The sequence below is a fragment of the Festucalex cinctus genome, chromosome 18 (assembly GCF_051991245.1).
Source record: "Festucalex cinctus isolate MCC-2025b chromosome 18, RoL_Fcin_1.0, whole genome shotgun sequence".
In the NCBI taxonomy this organism is placed as follows: Eukaryota; Metazoa; Chordata; class Actinopteri; order Syngnathiformes; family Syngnathidae; genus Festucalex; species Festucalex cinctus.
In genome coordinates this window covers 5,855,219-5,875,722 of record NC_135428.1, presented here as the reverse complement: position 1 = coordinate 5,875,722, position 20,504 = coordinate 5,855,219, and the positions used below count along the sequence as shown (strand labels likewise).

At 39.5% G+C, this 20,504-nt stretch overlaps 1 protein-coding gene across 2 annotated transcripts; it reads right to left on the bottom strand.

Moving 5' to 3' along the window:
• Window positions 1-9,450: 9,450 nt before the first annotated feature.
• Window positions 9,451-19,987, bottom strand: LOC144006420 (protein phosphatase 1D-like). 2 transcript variants are annotated; one of them, XM_077505268.1, is made up of 7 exons: window positions 19,299-19,984; window positions 15,519-15,747; window positions 15,113-15,237; window positions 14,845-15,026; window positions 14,522-14,749; window positions 13,628-13,715; window positions 11,803-11,950 (listed from the first exon to the last, which is right to left on the bottom strand). In XM_077505268.1, exons 1-6 carry the CDS (start codon window positions 19,813-19,815, stop codon window positions 13,632-13,634), a joined length of 1,365 nt encoding a protein of 454 aa, XP_077361394.1. In that variant the 5' UTR covers window positions 19,816-19,984; the 3' UTR covers window positions 11,803-11,950; window positions 13,628-13,631. The 2 variants fall into 2 exon arrangements, with proteins under 2 accessions (XP_077361393.1, XP_077361394.1); XM_077505267.1 differs by lacking the exon at window positions 13,628-13,715 and having other exon boundaries at window positions 9,451-11,950; window positions 19,299-19,987.
• Window positions 19,988-20,504: the final 517 nt, after the last annotated feature.

Here is a 20,504-nt window from a genome sequence, read left to right as displayed (position 1 = left end):
GACATTGAACTTTTTCTAAGTATCACTTTCCACACCCACTTCCTTACATATAACTTATCATCATTAACAGGTGTCTGATATTGCTCGGTGGCACTGTTGGTAAAGGGCATTGTCCAGTAACCAGGTGGTCATAATTTCATAATTTATCTCTCAATGTACTTCATAAGCATTCCACATGCATTCAAATTTTAGCATTCCGCTATTAGCATTCAGCTTTCAGCATTCCCACGCAATTTCTCCAGAAATTGCACTTCATCTAGTAGTATACAATAGAGTATAAATAGTAGAAACAGTACTTTGTAAAAACCTTAGTCCACCATTTGATGTGTTTTAGCATTGCCATAACGACAAAACATACAGTAAACCAAATTATATTTGTTTTCATCTGAGCTTTTTTTTTTTTTCTGTATAGGTCGAACCAGTGAATACCATGTATGCTGTATTTTTTTTCTTAACCGTTTAGATGTGCTAAAATGAGGGCTAAAACTGGAGAAACTTTGGATACTGTTGGGAAAGATATGACACGATGACAACAAAGCTCTGCTGATTTGTGAAAGTCACAATCTTCGTCTCTTTCTTGACAAACGTTCTGCATTCTTGCCCAGAACCAAATCGGCGCGGTAAAACGGTGAAATGAGAAGTGGGGTAGTATGAAATCTACATTATTCCTCTACCTTTACCCATATTGACACTGTATTTTTATTTTTTTATTTTTTTATTTTTTTACATTTTTTTCATGTCAACATCTCTGAAAATAATTCCTACTGTAGCAAAAGCAAAGTTATTAATGGCCTCTACTTCTATGCACCACTGATCTCTGAACATTGTGTTTTTGTTTCCTTTTGTTTACTGCTAAGGGGTTATCCAAAAAAAAAAAAAAAAAAACTACTGAAAAATTTATTTTCTCAAAATGTTGTGGCTGGGTGGGTCATGGGCCACAACAAAACTGAATATTTATGCTATGCTTTTACTATTTCCAACAACAAAGTACATTAACGCCATACAAGTAGCATTTTTTTATTTATTTTTTTAATCATACCTTGTCCGTCTCTGACGCATCCTCATTCCTATGTGCCCACTCCATAAAATCACGAAGAATCCACAGGAAGTGCCACACTTTGAGAGGAGTCCCAGAAGTGGACCCTTCAGCGTGCGCAGTTAAAAATGCATGTTTAAAGTCTATTTTTGTCGGGAGCTGTGTCAAGAAATTCACACACACTGGCGGGACAGAACCCGCTCGATGTTCTACATGAAACACCCCAGCAGACTCTCTATCATTTATCACGTCGTCACATTAACGTGATAACTGCTGACACCAAGCCAAGATCCGGGCGGTCAGATGGTTTCAAAAGAGGCATGTTTAGGTTCAGATGATAAATGTTTCAATATGGCCTATTTGTACTTTGTGCTCCGAAACCATTGTATTTCGAAAGCTATTGTTTTAGAAACATTACGCAGAAAGAGTGCAATTTAAAGGGACTGTCTGCCGGATTCACTCAGGAAAATGCACTTTTTAAATACAGGATGTACACACTTTAACTTTCTCTCAGTCTACACATCTGTGTTTTTGTTAATCTTTTGTGGTAATTTCGTCCTAAACCCCCACGTCCCCAGCCTGTATTTTGCCATTTTGTGTTTGTTTTGTAAACAGCGGGACGTTTCTGTGGAAAGACAGCGTTTACACCCCTCCAGCCAATCGCAGAGCGGGGGGGGTGGCATGTCGCAAACGGGGCCGGGCGAACGTGTCGGCTGCGTGACGTCACTCCCGCGGCAATTTGAACGCACGCACGGATTATTTTTTTTCCTTCACTCACTCATTCAGACACGTAAGCTTCTGTGAGTGAGTGAGTGAGTGAGTGAGTGAGTGAGTGAGTGAGTGAGTGAGTGAGTGAGTGAGTGAGTGAGTGAAAAAAAAATAAAAAATCTGTGCGTGCTTTCAAATTGCCGCGGGAGCGACGTCACGCAGCCGACACGTTCGCCCGGCCCCGTTTGCGACACGCCACCCCCCCCGCTCTGCGATTGGCTGGAGGGTTGTAAACACTGTCTTTCCACAGAAACGTCCTCCTGTTGACAAAACAAACACAAAATGGCAAAATACAGGCTGGGGACGTGGGGGTTTAGGACGAAATTACCACAAAAGATGAACAAAAACACAGATGTGTAGACTGAGAGAAAGTTAAAGTGTGTACATCCTGTATTTAAAAAGTGCATTTTCCTGAGTGAATCCGGCAGACAGCCCCTTTAAAGTACAACTCTTAATCAGAACATTGAGTTTATCGTATAAAAATAACACAAACTCAAACATAACGTGTTTGAGAACATTACTGTTCTGCTGCTTTGGGTTTGGGAATTAATTCCCCTTGTCTTTCTAAGCCGGCCACCCGTGGCATTAGACGTGTTGGGAATTCCCTCAGTCTGCCAGCAAACGGCTTTTCGGGCCCTCACTTATCTCTACTTAACCCAACTCACCCTGAAGATATTTTATAAGCGCCAAGAGTCACACCAAATATGCTTGGCACAAAATAGACGTTTTATTTCAACACGTGGCTTTATAAATGGATTCTCCTGTCATGATGTAAACTTACACAAGTGACATGTGTTTAATCATTTACCTGAATGTAAAAACTTTCAAAACGACCTCCTCCAAGAAGGAGTTAACAACGCCTTGGTGAATACTCGCAATAACCTCGTTCCAAGTGGTTTGTTCCAACTGAGCAGGCTTTTCCTGGTCCTCGTAATATCTTTGTTCTCTATTTCTAGCATGGGAGCACTCAAATAAAATCCTCCATAGCGTTGCAGGATTCTGGCCTAAGCAAAGGGACATCCGAAATTTCCATGCACAGTATTCTGATTAATATTCCGATTGTAAAAAAATGAGTTCAGCGGCAAAATCCATCCATTTTTATCCATCTCATGGGTCGGCCATTTTGCCACTTGCTGTCCACTGAATATGACATCACAGTTGCTCAGAGCTCATGTAATGACCAATCACAGCTCAGCTTGCCAATGTCAAAAACTCACACAAAACAGGTGAGCCGTGATTGGTCATTACGTGAGCGCTGATGAACAATGATGTCATTTTTTTCTCAATAAGAAAGATACTGTACTCATATATTGTACACTTATCTTGTGTTACCTCATATGTCATACTGGGCTGAAGTTTGGGGAAATGTATGTAAAACAAATATAGAATTAATTATTAAATGATGAAAAAACATAGATTAGAATGTGGTTGGCTATAGTGAGTCAACTAATCAAATAATTATAGGATCTGGTATTTTAAAATGTATAGATATGTATTTGTAAGCACTGGAAATACCGATGCAGTAAAACAATAGCCTACCCGTAAAACTGTGGAATGGACTTGATGATGCATTGAAGTTATGTACTTCTCTGTTGGGGTTTAAGAAAAATTATAATGTAAAATATTATTGATTATAGTGTCATGGATAAAATGTAAAACATGAAGGAAATATTTCCGTTTATTAATTGATTTGTTCTGAAGGATGTTTGTGTTTTCTTTTCTCTGATATGTATGAAGCCGAAACAAACTATTCATCCGGTCATTCATTTTCAGTCAACAAGCGACAAAATGGCCGCCCCCTGAGATGGATAAACGGGTTGATTTTTCTTCTTAATTCATTTTCAACTATTGCAATATTAATCAGAATGCCATGTTTAAACTATTGGGGGCACACTGTCAATTATACACATATTAATTGTGATATTTTGGCACCATAAAAAAAAAAAAAACACTATTTAATATTTTCCATCTTTTATTAACGTCTTGAAAATATTTTGCTTCTCCAAATGTGTTGTTGTTATCATTAATGTCACTGCTGTCATTTTTTTCTGTCTCATAAGTCTACCATTAATCAATCAATCAATTAATCAAACAAAAAACATTGCCTATTTATTTATTTATTTATTTATTTATTTTACAAAGGAAGGTGTATCTACCGATACCAGTTTTTAAATTTACAGGGAATAAAAAGTAAGAAGTCCTCAGAAAAAAAAAAAAAATACTGTACTCAAGTAAAAGTACACATTCATGAATTTCGGCTTAATTAGAATACTGCAAACCAAGCAACAACAAAAAACCATCCAAAGAGTAGGTGCCCACTTTTAATAAAAAAAACAATCACAGTTGTGTGGACAAAATAGAAGTCTGGGCACAATATGTTTGGTGGAAATATATTTTCCAGCTTCGTCAATCAACTTCCAAGAGTACTTGCACAGCCGTCGGGTTTATCGCACCAGTTGGGCCTTTTAAAACAACACGGGCGTCATTTTGGGAACCTATCTGGATAACGCTTGTCACCTTCGGATTACATATATGGCCCCCTATGACACTTCAATCCAGGATTCAAAGGTTTGGTTTGGGAGTAAGCGCATTAGAAACTACTGGAGGTCAGATTGGAACAAGACTATGGCCGAGGATTAATCATTGCTTCTTGCCGCGATTGGGCATGCTAACGCAACTGACAAATCATAACTAAAGATTTGACGCACACGCCATACTTCAGGAGCTCACTAGAAAGGCTTAACGGAAATGCAAAAATGTAATTCAATTAGTTAGTGAAATATTTTATGTACTTCCCCCCCATACTTGGTTTCGGAACTTTAATTTAAAAACATTTGCATTGTCCATTGCCAAAAACTAGCTTTGTAAGCACGGTATTTCTCATTCGACTGACCAATAGAACATGCACGTTTCTGCCAAATGAATTCTGTTCTGGGGATATAAATGAACCACAACACATTTCCTTCACTGCAGACCTATCTGTTTGAAGCGATTTAAAAGCAGTTAAGGATCTTAACCCGAGGAACCCTTTAAATCCAGTTCCAAAATGAGACCTTTAGGTCATAGCTCCCGTTCCACGGAAGAATATAATTACCGCAGAGAGAATTTTTTGCAAGTTTTGCCGTCGATATTTGTACTCGGGATTGCATGAACAAGCCGATTTATGATACCAAGTTATATGCTCGCAGAGATGAGAATTTAATTCATAAATCTACAACTAAGGAGGGAAACAAAAACAGTTCTGCTTCTTGGAAAGCTAAATGCGTCTTCAGAAGCAGGTGGGTTAAAAAAAACCCTAAAAAAAACAGTAAAGTAATCTGTATTTTTCTCACTTAACTACAGTTGAACATGATGAAAGTCTTGATGTGACCATTTACAATGATGAATGTTTTATTTTAGTAGTATGTTTACTGAAGTATTATATGCCTGCCAATTCGTACACAGCAAACAATATTTCAATGTTCGAATCGGCCTTTTGATGCAAGTCAAGTAATGACAACATCAAAGAATAGAAATATGTCAGAGTTGGCAATTCGTCATACCATCCATAATGTCATAAACGTGACTTAAACGGCCACAAAGTCGTTTCGTTCACTCAAATAAATGCTGCGGTTGAAAAACGTGGGTTTATATCACGTAACTTTTATATATTAAACAACAGGGCTCTTTGGCATTTACAGGATTGATTAACAGCCAGCAGGACCTGTCACCTGCGGAGCGCTAATACGGTTAACTAATTACACTGATCCGAAATCTGGATCATGCTTATGAGCGTAGAAAGTTTCCACATTTGCCACAGATGACCATTTTTATCTGTCCTACCAGATAATAATGCTCAGTTTTGACCTCGACTACAGAGGTACATTAATAATTTAACACAATGTTTATCATTGTGTTTAGTTTTTATGGGTATGATGTCGGTGTATTAGGGTCACCTAGAAGAAGAAGAAGAAGAAGAAGAAGAAGAAGAAGAAGAAGAAGAAGAAGGACAAGATCAAAAGTCGTCATTATGAGATTTAAAATCATCGTGACAAGATTTAAAGTCATCATGACGAGATTTAAAGGCATCGCGATGAGATTTAAAGTCATGACTGTCGCTATGACAGTTGACGAGAGAATCATCGATCATGGTGACTAAATCTCATCACGATGACTTCAAATCTCGTCATGACTTTAAATCTCATTACGATGAATTAAAATTTTACGATGAATTTAAATATCGCCATGATTTGAAATCTCATAGGCATGTAACGATATCCAAACATCACGATACGATCTTATCGCGATATGAAGGCCACGATACGATAATTATTACGATATTGTGGGGAGGTTGGCGATACAAAAAAAGGTCACAAAAAAAAGAGCTCAAACTAAAAAAAATTGCACAATATTGTGCTTTTGTACATTATAGCAATGCATATAAACAACCTACAATCTCTAACACTTGATATTGAGACATTGAGTTCCTCCACATATCGACTTGGTTCACAAGCAAATTATGTCCCCTTTATCTGACCATTAGCATGAATTTGAAACTTTGAAGGGCCAAAACATGCCTTGTGAAAATGTAACTGCACAAAAAAAAAAAAAACGAGACACCAGAGGGTGCTAGAACGGCACAGATTGAAATCAACACAACTTTTTTTTTTTTTTTTTTTTTTTTTTTTTTTTTTAACAGATGTGCTGCTTTTAATATCATGACATGACGGCGACGATATTTTGCGGCAATTTTAATATCGCGATATCACGATATTGCCGTTATCGTTACATCCCTAAAAAATGACTTCAAATCTCGTCATGACTTTAAATCTCATCACAATAACTTTACGTATCTTATTTTTTTCTCGCTAGGTGACCCTAATACGCCGTTGTAGTACGGATGTATACACATTGGTTGTGTTTATCATTGTAATTATAATTCGCAGGGGTCTAGGAATACCATACACAGATAGGTTGTCAAGGAGGCCATTTTGAGTTGCCTTATGGGTTAAGGGACCGTGCATGATGACTCTTTTGTGAAGATACCATAAATTAGTAACTCTGAAGTTCATATGAATGTTTTTACTGTAAATGTCCATGTGGTAAAGAGTACAAAGTTTGGAGGCATGGAGTCAGAGCCTGTGACCCAGCACCACGGGAAGCCATTGTTGTGCAACAAGTTCCACTTATTTGTCGTTATCGTCGGGATCAGCACTCACAGGAAGCCCATAAATGTGAGTCCCATGAAGCTCGAGATAAACGAGACAAAATAACAACTGACACGAGGATCACAAAACTTTGTGGGGAAAATCCTTCACGCGAGTGGAAAAAGCAATTATTTTAAATAGCGTTTGATCAGGGAGCATGAAATCAAGGAGACCACTTCGATCACATCCCCCGATCCGGAGGTGAGGAAACAAGGTCACGTCATCTCCCATTATCCTGAGGTCTTCCTCCTTTTAGTACTTACCCCACCGCCTCCCAAGAGCGCCAGACGACAGACCATTAAAACCCTGTTGCAACACCACTGATACTGTCAGAAGGAGGGCAGCTGACTTGACAACAGAGGCGCCGCCGAAGGATGCAGGGGAGTCGGAAAGTGGGAAGTCGCAGGTGGGAATGAAGTTAGGGGGAAAAAAAAAAACATTAAGTGTTAAAGTAAGTCCCACTTGGTTTGCTGTAGATGCATATTTGTTGGGAATATGAGCGGAGGAGTCGAGAGACAAGTGGGAGACACTAGCGATGATGTGTCGGCTAATGCAAAGTGACAGTGTACGCGGCAAGAGTGGGTAGTTGCGTGCGAGGTAGGTCAGCAGATGTTGCGCTGACAGTCAATGAAATATTCAGGGCCAGACACCACTATCATCACTTTGTAATCTTTGTCCGTATGTTTGCAATGGAAGTAAATGGTAAACATTTCAAAAACAATTCCAAGGCTGATGATTAAAAGCACCAGCAGATGGCGTCTCCTCACTTTTTACGTGATGGGAAAATGAAGCTTCATGACGCACGTGATACATATATATATTTTTTTACTCCTCTTGATGGTGTAACGATAAAGGATAGTGCAATGGAAATTAACGGCATTTCCACTGAATTTTACACCAAGAGCACCATCTAGAGGATACTTTTTACTCAATATAGTGTATTAGAATCTCTTAGATTGACTTCCAGGGTATGACAAGGACTTCATTGAATGTGCAGCAGCTTCAGTATAAAAGCTGCTTTTTTTCTTTCTTGTTTTTACTGCTAGTGTTTGCATTTTTAGATAGCACAAGGTGAGAGAGCTTGACCAAAAGTCCTCTTTTGCCCGGACATGTTCAATTATTTTTTTTTTTCTTCCAATTTTTAGATCTTATCCATGCATCTGTTTTTTATATTATTTTAAATAAATTCATGAAAATGTCCGGTTTTCGGTGTGGGACATGGACTGCTCCTGAGTCGATTGCGATGGGCGTAGGGGAAAATAAATAAAATAAAGGCGGGTTGTGTGTGCATTTTTATTATTTATAAAAAAGTATTACCTTCTTTTTAAAGGAAAAAAAAGTGTCAGCTGTTCACATAGCCAACACTGTTTTCACTCTGTGCTTACAAACCGGGGATTGTCAGGCAAATCGAGGACTCAGGTGCAGAGATTTTTAGGCCGCCAAGGCAAATGTTTATTAAACAAAACAAAAAAAACCACCTCACTCTGAGGGGAAAACAAAAACAAAGGCTATGAAAAGACTAACTAAGGGCGCTCCAAAAGAGAGGATATCTAAACTACAACAAAAGATCCAAAAGGCACTCCTAAACTAAAGACTAAACTGTGGCTATGACAAATACAAACAAAAGTTTCTCACATGAGACAAACAATAGCAATACTGTGGCTCAAGGCTGTGGATGGGCTTTGGTGATCAAGACGAAACACTTTGGCACAAGACAGGGGCAGACGCAGACTATTTAACACATGAGGGTAATGGGGAAACAGGTGGACACAATCAGGAATCAGGGTTGACACTGACACCACATGAGGAAGGGCAAGTGACGTCATCGCGGTGCGACAGAGATGTGGTCACGGCACAGGTTAAATCCCCATTCCTCCATTATTTTTTTTATTTTATTTTTTTAAATCAGCTGTGGGAGCAAAACAGGTTGGGCTTACAACATGACATCATTATTCATTCATTCGTCTTCAAACGAGTTATTTTCTTCTCTATCCATACAGAGGCTCCTTGTAAATAGTTGTGTGGCATTTTTGAGTAAACTTTCCACTCACGTATTTTGAAGGTGTCAGTGTCCTCTTCAAATCAAATCAAATCAAATCAAATCAAAATACGGTAACCCAAGTCTACGGTAAGTGAAACATAACACTGAAAGTGGCTCATTTGTTACGAGAATACATATCGTAGCCCGCCCCCTCATCCCCAGAAACAAAATATACCATTTAAATCAGTAGTGGCTAATATAGTAGTACTCACAAATGAGCAGATGACAGCAGAACACATCTTACAAACAGTGACGCGGTTATAAATGAGACCTTTTTAATCCGTTAACATTGCTGCCATCTACTGGTACAAGACATCATTGCAAGTGTCCTGCAGCATGCGAAAACGTCTCAGCCAGCGCTCCATCAGCCACAAAAATAAATAAATAAATAAATAAATAAATAAATAAATAAATAAAAATCCAACCGTAAAATGGAAACTTTATTACAACACAGACAGTGTATATCCAGTCACTTTCAAAGAATGTACCTCAATTCAGTTAGTCCTGAGAAGTGGCGGTGATATGAAACCAAAGTTTTGAATTTGTTAAAAACACAGCTAATGTCCATTAACATCCATGAGTTCCGGAAACTCCATAACACAGAATAAATCTGAGCATGCCAGACTTCTGGAAACCAGATTATTTTTGCATAATAATGTACTGTACAACCCCCCCTATTGCATAATGATGGGGACTCCACTCCACGTCACAGGCTTAGTTCACGTCATATAACCTCGGTGAGGAAAATTGGAAGGTGCATGATAAATAGAATGAGGCTTAAATAACCGGGAAATTCTTAAAATATCTGGATCCCTCATATGAAAAGCACCGACTTGTTTGTGCTAAGGCAACAATTCATGTAACAAAAAAAAAGGCAAAAGAACCGACTACAACAATAACTCAGCTGCCACGTCAACAAGTTCGAATTGATGTGATAACGTGTACTCGTTCCAACTGAGTACCATATAGGGGTGGAGTAATATCCAAACAGATATGCAAACAAATGTACAGAAGAGGCAATTGAAAATCATTAGCGCATAGTCAATAGTTTATATAGCTTATATGCACCAATCAAAACAATTAGGGACGACAAGACACGGGTGTAAAGCACAAGCATGTTAGGACACAAATTTCATAGGATCTCTTTAAAAAAAAAATTTTTTTTTAAATCATGTATTTAGGGCTGCACAATATTGTTGACGTCAGCATGAAATATGTGTACTGTAAAGATGTTCCAATAGGTTTCAAATGGTATCGTATGCTTTTGTATAAAAAATGTGAAAAAAGAATTGTTAGATACTAAAAATGTCATTTCTTTAGGTATGTTATTATATCGCAATATTCAACATGTTTTTCCAATATCGTGCAGCCCTATTATTTAGCAGAAAACTCACATTTTGGACGATATAACTATCCTAACGTCCTTCCCTCAAGAACATTATAGAAAGCTTGTTTTGTGACAAATATTTTCACTGCTAAATGTTGGTCAAAAACCACAGCTACTGAATACAAAATAATGCTAAACTTGTACGGTTATACTGTAAATTCCTATGAGATTGTGCTAGGGACACATTATATTTATTACAACCTGATTACTTTGTCACTCGGCTCATCAAGAATGACCAGCAAAAGGATGTTGGGGGATATCATTAAGTTTCTAGTTAAATTATCACAAATTCACAAAGCAGGGGGCCCAATGAGTCTCAACACATGATGGTAAGATTTTAGTGGAATTTTCCGACTTCCCACAGCTTTACAGGACTGACAGAAAAATACAATTAAATGAAATAAAACAAAACCAGTCCGCATAATGTCTGGGTCCTGCTGATGACTGGTCTGCATTTTGGACACATTGAGAAAAATTGATAAAATCCAAACAAATCTAAAATGAGAGGTGGGGATTCCGTCAGAAGGTTTATTCCTGGTTTTGCTTTGTACTTTGTTGATTCTGTGTTTGTCTTTTCATTCTCATCTCATTAAAATTATTTTATTTTTGGGAGCATACCTGCCTCCACACCTTGCTTCCCTGCATTTAGGTGCACCCCCCCCAACAAATCCTGACAAGGGAATGCCCACCTCTGTCTTGACGATCCTAAAAAAAAAAAAGGGGTGACAACACTTTGTTAAAATAAAATGATGGATTGATGATTAAAATTTGGTTTGATGATGACAGACCAGCAAAATTTTGTAAATTGCATACCTCTGCTTAAAATAGACTAATTTTTTTTTTTTTTTAAGAGGAACTACTTCTAAAAGGACTGGTGACATTTTTACCCATCAAAATATCCTTTCTATATATACTATTGTCATTATATTCGTGTCTAAGTATGAAAATAGCGTACATGGAACACATTTCCGTAAAAACGTACATTTAAAGATGGGGGGCAGGGAGTCTAGCCAAATGAGAAAAATGCAAAAACAAAGCACATTGAAAACGTCCGCCATATATTTACAAGTAAGTGACTTTATACAAATAACAAAAAAACAAAAAAAAATCTCCAAAGAAGCTTGTGGTGATCCCACTCAGTACACGCACAAGAAAGCCTTGTGCTGCTGCGGCACGGCCGTGTTGTCGCTCTCTCGCTTGTGGATTTCACATGATTGTTCACTTTTGCTGCGAGGCGTCTTATGAGGCAAACTTTTGTCTGGCGACTGACCACGCTGAACGTCTTCCGGGGCACCGTGCGGAGAGCGGTGGGATCTTTTTGACGGGGAAGCGGACTCGGAAGTCCGGTCCGTGTGCATTGCCGAGTCTTGCTTTTGGAACACATTCAGCGGGGGCAGTGTGGCCCCCGCGGAGTCAACGTCAGGCAAGACATGCGCGGTGGCGCAGAAAGCGGCTTCATACACTCCAAACGTCTGCTCCAAAGTCTTAGTACGTTGTTGAAGTAGAGAGGAGGCATTCTCTGCTTCATGGCGCTAGAAAAAGCAACAACAAAAAATGATCGTTCCAAAAAAGAAAACAGAGAATTCCATTTTTCAATTATACCATAAAAACATAGATAGAACCGAGCTCGATATCCATGTTCACGTTCATTCTGAAATTGTGTTCTTCTTCACCAGGGTCATACCTTTGTGAGTCATGCGTTAGACCAGGGGTGTCAAACATACGGCCCGCGGGCCGGATCAGGCCCACAAAGGGGTTTAGTCCGGCCCGCGAGACAATTTTGTAACGTAAAAAAAAAATAAAAAAAAATGTAATGTCGGACCAATTACCGTATTTTCCGCACTATAAGGCGCACCTTCAATGAATGACATATTTTAAAACTTTTTTTCATATATAAGGCGCTACAGTAGAGGCTGGGGTTACGTTATGCATCCATTAGATGGTGCTGCGCTACAGGGAATGTCAACAATACAGTCAGATAGGTCAGTCAAACTTTATTAATAGATTACAAACCAGCTTTCTGACAACTCCATTCACTCCCAAAATGAATAAACAGCTGTTTTATTATTTTCTCTCAGGTAAAGTATTAGTATTAGCTAGCGATCCAAGATGGCGGGATCTTCTGCTGATCGTGCAGGGTCATCGATAGCGTCTTGACAGCGAGACCTGTTGCGGCTCAATATTGATCCATATATAAGGCGCACTGGATCATAAGGCGCATGGTCGGTTTTTGAAAAAATTGAAGGCTTTTAGGTGCGCCTTATAGTGCGGAAAATACGGTAATCAGCCGGTCACAATCAAAACATATAAACTTGTAATTTCATAAGCAGTCCTCAAATAAGCAATGTAAATTGTACACGAAATCGTCCTGGATGTCATTATTTTACACACAACCTAAAGTTACTGTTTGTTTAATGATTCATTTTTATTTTTATTTTTTTTAAATCGTAGACCAACATAAACGTGTTAAATACGACACAAATTAAATAACTTGTAACACAAATACATATGACAAGGATTAATGTCAATGTTTGAAATTGCTATATAAATAAAGAAGACTTGACTTAACTTGTAACTTCAATAACTGTGCCACACAATGCATTCTGGGAACAATATATATATATATATATATATATATATATATATGCAAAAAAAAAATTTTCAATACATGTGGAACTCATACAGGCAAAGTGTTGCCGCGTTCCATTTGCATTTGTTATCTTTGTTTTGGTACAATATGATTACAGTTGAGCTCTGTAATTTAGAGCTGGGCCACAAATAGCGAAAATCTGCGTATAATTGACGGCAATTGTTTTTGTTATATACAATTATTTTACCGATCCGGCCCACTTGGTAATCTATTTTCCTCCATGTGGCCCCTGAACTAATATGAGTTTGACACCCCTGCTTTAGACAGTCTTCATGGAGCAGCAAAGGCTTTCCCAAAAGCACAAAGTTGGACACACCGAAGTGTTTGAAAATCGTCTTGGTAAAAATCAGGAAATGAACCAGTTGCTATTTTGGAATTAAGTTTGAAATACAGTCATCTGCTCTCTATGATTGAATGAGGTTTTTTTTGTGTGTTTTTAAATTGAGATGTAAATCAGTTGTAAGGACGTTTTTTTTTGTTTTTTTTTTAAAGAGCGAACTAGCTAATGTCTATTCTAGCTCGGTCACTAATAGTTTGACACAGTTTCATGAGCAGTCACCTGACTACCACTCCAGGCATGTCCATCCCTCATGTTCTTCTCCATATATCTCATCTTCTTCATTAAACATGCCATCCTCACGCTCCGCCTGTTGGCCCCGAAAACAAAGAATGATATGATGAACCACTGGTCCACGCGTCAAAAGTGTTCTTTGAACTTGTGTCCATGAATGAGCCTTTACATTATTTTTTTTTAAGTAACTATACATGGAATAGTTGAGAATAAACCAACAACATATTCAGATATTAACTCATTTGCTCCCAATAACGTGTAAATACGTTTTTTTTAATGTTTTAAGTGTCCCAAAGACGTATTTATAAGTTTTTTTTTGGTTTTTTGTTTATGCTAGAGCATACAGAAGGCTTTGATGCAGCCTCTCAACTGCAAAGAACGGTTGCAGAAATGGTAGTTATTACACAAACGGCCAGCAGGTGGCAGCAGAGCAAAGGAGATCAACCAGGGCTATGTAGAAAAAAAAGCTCAATTACTTACAATTTTACATTGATTTGTGAAAACTGATGAAACTTAGCTCTCTTCTAATGCTAATTGCTGCAAAACGGAAACAGATAGAAACATACTTTTTTTTTTCCTGATGAAAGAAGAGACTTTAATCTTTCTTATGATAGGTTCCATGCTTTTATAGCAATTGAACACAATATTCTGTGGGCCTTGCAAAACCAGTCAAAATCCAGTAAAACAGCCGGGAGCGAACGGGATTGCGAAATGTGAAAATGGCTGGGAGTGAATGAGTTAATGTTCTTGAGAGCGATCTGGTCAGTTAACAGATCCGCACTAGAAAATCACAAGTTATTCTACATCATGGTCTCAGTGGTTCATCCTTATGACAAAAAAACCCAAGGTGAAGTCAGGATGAACTCGAGTTGCGACACTGACCTTCGGAACCTCATACAGGTTATACGGGGTTCCCGGGAAGGGGATGTGGTCAATCCCTTGAGCCATGTCCACCATGATCTCATCTCGGTGCATCGGGATAGTCGGGCCGCCACGCTCCTGCAGCGCCAGTACAATAACCGTTGTGTTGTCAGCGCGGAGCATGCGTTCTTTCCAGAATAGTAGCGCGGTGCATCCTAACCGGCAGGCACAAGACATTCCTTTCGGCCCCTAAAAAGAGAAATTGCGATATGATGTGCAATTACATTGCCAAAATCAAAAAGCTAACTAATGTTGTAGCTAGCATATGTTCATGAATTACGCACCACCATTTTGTCATGGCTATAACACATATTGACGGCGTTCTTCGGAGGCATCATGTTCCATAGACCATCGCTGCCAAGAATAACGTAGCGATGTCGTTTGGGGTCAAGGGTCATTACTGTGGTATCAGGCTCTGGCGACACCACAAACTCGCCACTGTAGAAATCATAGCTCCACAAATCGCCTTTCAACAGAGAATAAAATGTGTTGTTAGCATCATGGAGTGCCAAACTGCAATATATGTTTTTGTGGCGTAATAAGTTTCTTCACCAAGCGATCGCGCGACTGCCAAGAAGGGGATCTGGTCGATGACCGTGCTCCTCCTCACTGGCCCGTTGTGGGTAAGTCGGGGTCTCTTCCACACTACGCGGTTCACCCCGGATTTCTTCATTACACTGCAATAAGTAAATAAGAGCAATTTATGCATATTAGTAGGTTAATTGAAAATGAACTTAAACTAAGGTGTGAAGATGAATGGTTGCTTGTCGGTAGTATGGGCCCTGCAATTGACTGATGACTAGTCCAAAACAGGAAAAACCATTTGTCACCATTGTCTCTAGCGAAACTAGAATCCATCTTCCGGATTACACTACTACAATGGCAAACTGGATTTGTGAGTTTACAAAATACACCAGATCTTGCAAAATTACATTTTTTTCCTCCAATGGTCGCTCACCTCCCGCCCAGCCGCTCGATCCTTTCCTTCTCTTTAGGAAGTTCGGGTTTATGGTCTTGTGTGACTTCAAGTGCTTGAAGTGTGATATCCGATTCATTTTCTTTCACACCGACCACGACTGCTGAATCTCCCACATGAGCAACGTACATGTGAACTCCTCGGATCACAATCACACTCGCTGTGGTGCCGGACGTACTGGGCAGGCCTGTAATTGTTTTAGGCCACTCCGCTGCAAAGAAATAAAAGGAAACGGTGTTATTCAATACGAACAAAGTTGTTGATAAATATGGTTGGGAGAATCGGATCATCAGCCCTCATTGTTACCAGTACTTAATGCTCGGATGCGCATAATTCACCCAATGAGAGGACACCGGTATAAACACTAATCTGAGTGTGGTTTCTGGCTGTTTGCTTTCTTGCTTGAAATGGGTCACCACTAATACTAATGTTGTGTCATCTCTCCTTTTGCAGTAACTAAACCTCCCATGCACTTCATTTATTGTAAGTCACGGTTTTAATCATCGAGCCAGCTGTCTTGTTAACCTTTTTTGTTAACTTCTCATTAGTTATTGGTTTCTGAAAATTTAATGAAGAAACATCAGTTAGTCATCTATTATCTTTCATTAATTTTTAAAATGGAGGAGAAAAAAAAAAGTCATGTATTTTGTACATCTGGGGTTCAGCTATGAAATGTGTTTCGAATAGGCAGTGATAAATTACAAGTCAGATGCCCCTAAAGTTTCACACCAACTTAACTGGCTTAATAGTAGGGGTGTGCTCAAAAAATCGACACGGCAATATATCGTTGCGGGCCTCATTACAATACACTAAGGGTGTCACGATTTCGATTTTTTATCGAAATCGATCGAAATTACGTCACGATTTCGAGCATCGAAATAGAAGAGAGGACACACGATTCGATGCCCCCCCCCCCCCCCCGCGCCCGCCGCCACCGCCGCCACCGCCACCTCCCAGGAAAGCAAATGAGACGCAGCCATTCAGCTACTAGCTAACGGCACTTGTTAGCTGACTTCTCCTGCAGTCATGATGGCAAGCGCGGACAGACACAGCAATGGTGCTTCAAGCCGCTCCCGCTTCTCTCGTCACCAGTTTGGAAACATTTTGCGTTCCCGGTGAGTTATGTCGACAACGTTCACGTTGTCGATAAAAAGACCACAGTTGCAAGATATGCTATGTGCGCGTACTGTACTCGGCCACGGTGTTACGCCCGGCTCGTCAAGGGGAAGGGAAGTAACACAATAACAGAAAATATAGAGTAGATAAACACGGGTCGACTTTAACATCTGAGTAGTTTTAATTGAAATTTCAGGCAGGGGTTTGACAAGGGAGTGAAAGTGGAAGGTGAACAAATAATAACCGCATTTGACAGAACTGACAGAACGGAGGAGAAACTACAATAACCAATAGGGGTATAATACACGGATACACAATAGCGTCGCGCTGGCACAGTCGTCCAATCGGAGTGTCGCGCTGGCACAGTCGTCCAATCGGAGTGTCGCGCTGGCACAGTCGTCCAATCGGAGTGTCGCGCTGGCACAGTCCTCCAATCAGAGTGTCGCGCTGGCGCATTCAAACTGAAGTACCATTATACGGGCACCAGCCGACAAACACACACATACATACTAGGGGAGCGGAGCCGGCGGCGAAAACAAGTGGGAAAACAACGGTCCAACCAACTATTTCATCCTCATTTACAGTGAAACTTCCACACACTTCAGCTCGCGCGAAACGCCAGATCCATAGGTGTATTTATAGCAGCAGACCTGCAGCCTTGGAAAACGCTGGATTCAAACATTTAATTAGTGTACTTGAACCACGCTACAGTATGCCCAGCAACTGTAAATGTTGGGATATAGTTTGTTCAGGCTGTATTTGTTCCATGACTTTGGATACAATATATTTTTTGTTGTTGTTGCACATTGCACATTATTTTAAGAGGAACGCACAGCACACTGTTGTAACCAAAAACAGTCAATAGATGGCAGGCACCCACTGTGACTTTTTGTTTTTGTTTTTTTATTTTTTATTTTACACTTCAGTAAGAACAAGACGGTTAACTTTATATTGTAAATAAATTCTTTGAATTTGATCATTCCTGCCTAATGTCAATTATCATATATTACATAAATTTACACAAAAATAATATGGAAATTGCATCACCTATATGTAGCCGATCTTTTGAAATAAGATTTACTGTACAATGAATAGAACCAATGATCATAGACTAGCCTTAGCCTACAGAAGCATATGCCTCTGTGTTATAAAGTGGGGGAGCGGAGAAAAAAAAAAAATCGAAAAAAAAATCGAAAAAAAAATCGAATCGTGACCCCAAAATCGAAATTTAAATCGAATCGTGGAGTTGGCGAATCGTGACACCCCTACAATACACGTATCGATACGCAGGCGTCAGAATTGATATTGCTTGCTAACTTTAAATATGCAGTTAACGTTTGCCTTTGCAGCTTGCATTGTACCTAAAAAATAAAAACCAGCAGCGTCTTTGAAGTTAATTGCCTTCAATTAATGCAAAAATAGCTCACCAGTGATTGGACACTATGTCTTGCTAAGAAAAATTAAAATTAAAATTAAAGGAAGAATATCAACATGTATTTACTTATAAACTTAACATGGCACATGTCTCAATGTACCAATTTTCCTATATTTTGGTAAAAAAAAAAACGAAATAAAATGTGTCTTATGTGGGATACATATGTATCGCAATACGTATCGTATCGTGGCCCCTGTATCGTGATACGTATCGTATCGCGAGGTTGGCGGCAATATCCAGCCCTACTTAATAGTAATTCAAACAGTCTTAATGGTCTTTTTTTGTCGCAAGGAACGTTTGAAAAAGTTAATATCGTTCTTGTTGTCAGGAAATTTTGAACATGTTCATATTGCGATAAGAAAAACCGTTAAGACTGTTGAGAGAACTATCAAGACAGTTAGAGAACGATTAAGCCTGTATCTTACTGAGCTGCGCAGGCTTGCGAGGGTGCGCGCGCATACAGTGTTGCTTTCTCGCCAGGTTTCGTTCAATGTTGCAAAACGTTGCAAAGACAATCTCGCCAGACACTCTTAAACCATTTTTGTTTGTTTGTTTGTTTTTGTGTCCCAGAGAATTTTTTTAACATGGCGAAAAGATCATTACTTTTAAGTAGGGCTGCACAATATATCGAAAAAATATCGATATCGCGATATTGGCCCTTGCAATATGCATATCGCAAAGGCATGCAATAAGTTTTATATGGAATTTTATGCTTTTTGTATGAATTTGACCAGCCAGATGCTAACTAAAATGTGCATCGCCATTCAATAGTTGAAAATTATCAAGACATAATTACAATTAATTAACTAAGATTACATTAAGGTTGCTTATTTTGCCACATGAAAAATGTTTTTCTTTTATTAGGTAATAAAAATGAAATTTCTTCTGGTACATGTTAAATATCGCAACAATATCGATATCGCTATGATCAGCAAGTATATCGCATGTTTTTCCAATATCGTGCAGCCCTACTTTTGAGTATAGAATGTGAATAATTCTGCCATCTATGTAGCCTATGTGAGTGAAGGCAAACTGATACAAGTCCAGTTTTGGCATTGGGTCTCAAGCACAAGTATATCTCTCCTGGCTGGCGTGTTGACTATGGTGTCATATCATCAGCTCAACTGGAAAATATACCGCCTCCATACAAAGTGTATAATGTTGTTTAAAGCGTGACCACCCACAGGAACAAAATATATGGAAAGGCTTACGTAGTTGTTTCCACATTGCATGGTGGCAAGCGATGAATCCTTTCCGGAGAGCAGCACACACTTCAGCGTGATCCTTGGACCAAAACCCCCTTTGTCGCTTTAATAAATCCCACAAATGTTCCCTGGCGAAATGGGCTGCTTCCCGGCCCCCGTGGCCATCAAACACGGCGAAAAACGCCACGGACCTCCGAGTGTCCACAAGGCGCTCCTCGACTTTTTCGTCTGATAGCGGCGCGCTGCGGTCGCCGGTGTCCTCGCTGGCCAGGCTCTCAACCCACATAGCAGAAACGGGGCCAGGCGCGGTCGCCACAGTTTTCGCTTGCCGATCGCCTTCGGTGCGTTTCGGCGAGTCGCTCTCCGCGTTGTCCTGTCCCCCGTGTCGGTGTGACTTTGCGTAGTCCTCGCCAGCCGCGGACGTCGGCTCATACTCGATTCTTATCTCGACAACATCCTCCATGTATTTCCTCCCTCCTTGCTCGGAAAACGCACTCATACGAAATATTATCGCATCGTCCATGTTTGCTAACACCAAATGCTGCCTAGCGAGACAACAAAAGGGCGCACGTAGCGGCTAATTGTAGCTCGCGAGCTAAATTTTTGAACCGATTTTGCCGCGATTGTATGGCCGAAGGTTTCCTTCCTTTTTTGTTTATCCTCTTTTCGCGTCACGCGTCACGCCGTGCGTCATGACGTCACGACGCTGTCCCGCAACTCAACTGCGCATGGCACGCTTCGTTAGAGAAGAGAAGAAAACAAAGTAGGCTACAGTCTACGTAAATTAAATTAAGTAATTAGTAGGTAGGTAAGCAAATTTGATTTTATGATGTACTTTCCCCCTGAGTATCAAGTACTTTTCATTGAGGTTGATTACTAAGTGTGTCACATTATAAAGTTGTCAAACACGTGTCAAGAAAAACAAAAAATAAAATAAGTACATAAATAAAAACAATATACGACAAATATTATAAACAAAAATAACATATTTTCTAACTTTTTAAAAGCGACCACTGAATAGGCAGTTAAAGCTCAAGGGGAAGTGTTTTTATTGTTAATATTTTAACAATTTTGGGGCAACGGCTTGTGTCTATTACTTTTTTTTTTTTTTTTTTTTTTTTAGAGTGACATTAAGTGAAAGACTGTCACTGCACGGCAGTGACATAACAGGACAATGTAATGACATCAAATAGTTTGGAGCAACCTGGCAAC

Excerpts from the sequence above, each read along its gene's own strand:
- LOC144006420 (XM_077505267.1), bottom strand. The coding sequence starts at position 19,815 with ATGGACGATGCGATAATATTTCGTATGAGTGCGTTTTCCGAGCAAGGA. Across the intron at positions 15,748-19,298 it reads TGCAATGTGGAAACAACTAC|CGGAGTGGCCTAAAACAATT; the intron begins GTAAGCCTTTCC and ends ATTTCTTTGCAG. Across the intron at positions 14,750-14,844 it reads ATAGCCATGACAAAATGGTG|GGGCCGAAAGGAATGTCTTG; the intron begins GTGCGTAATTCA and ends TTCTCTTTTTAG.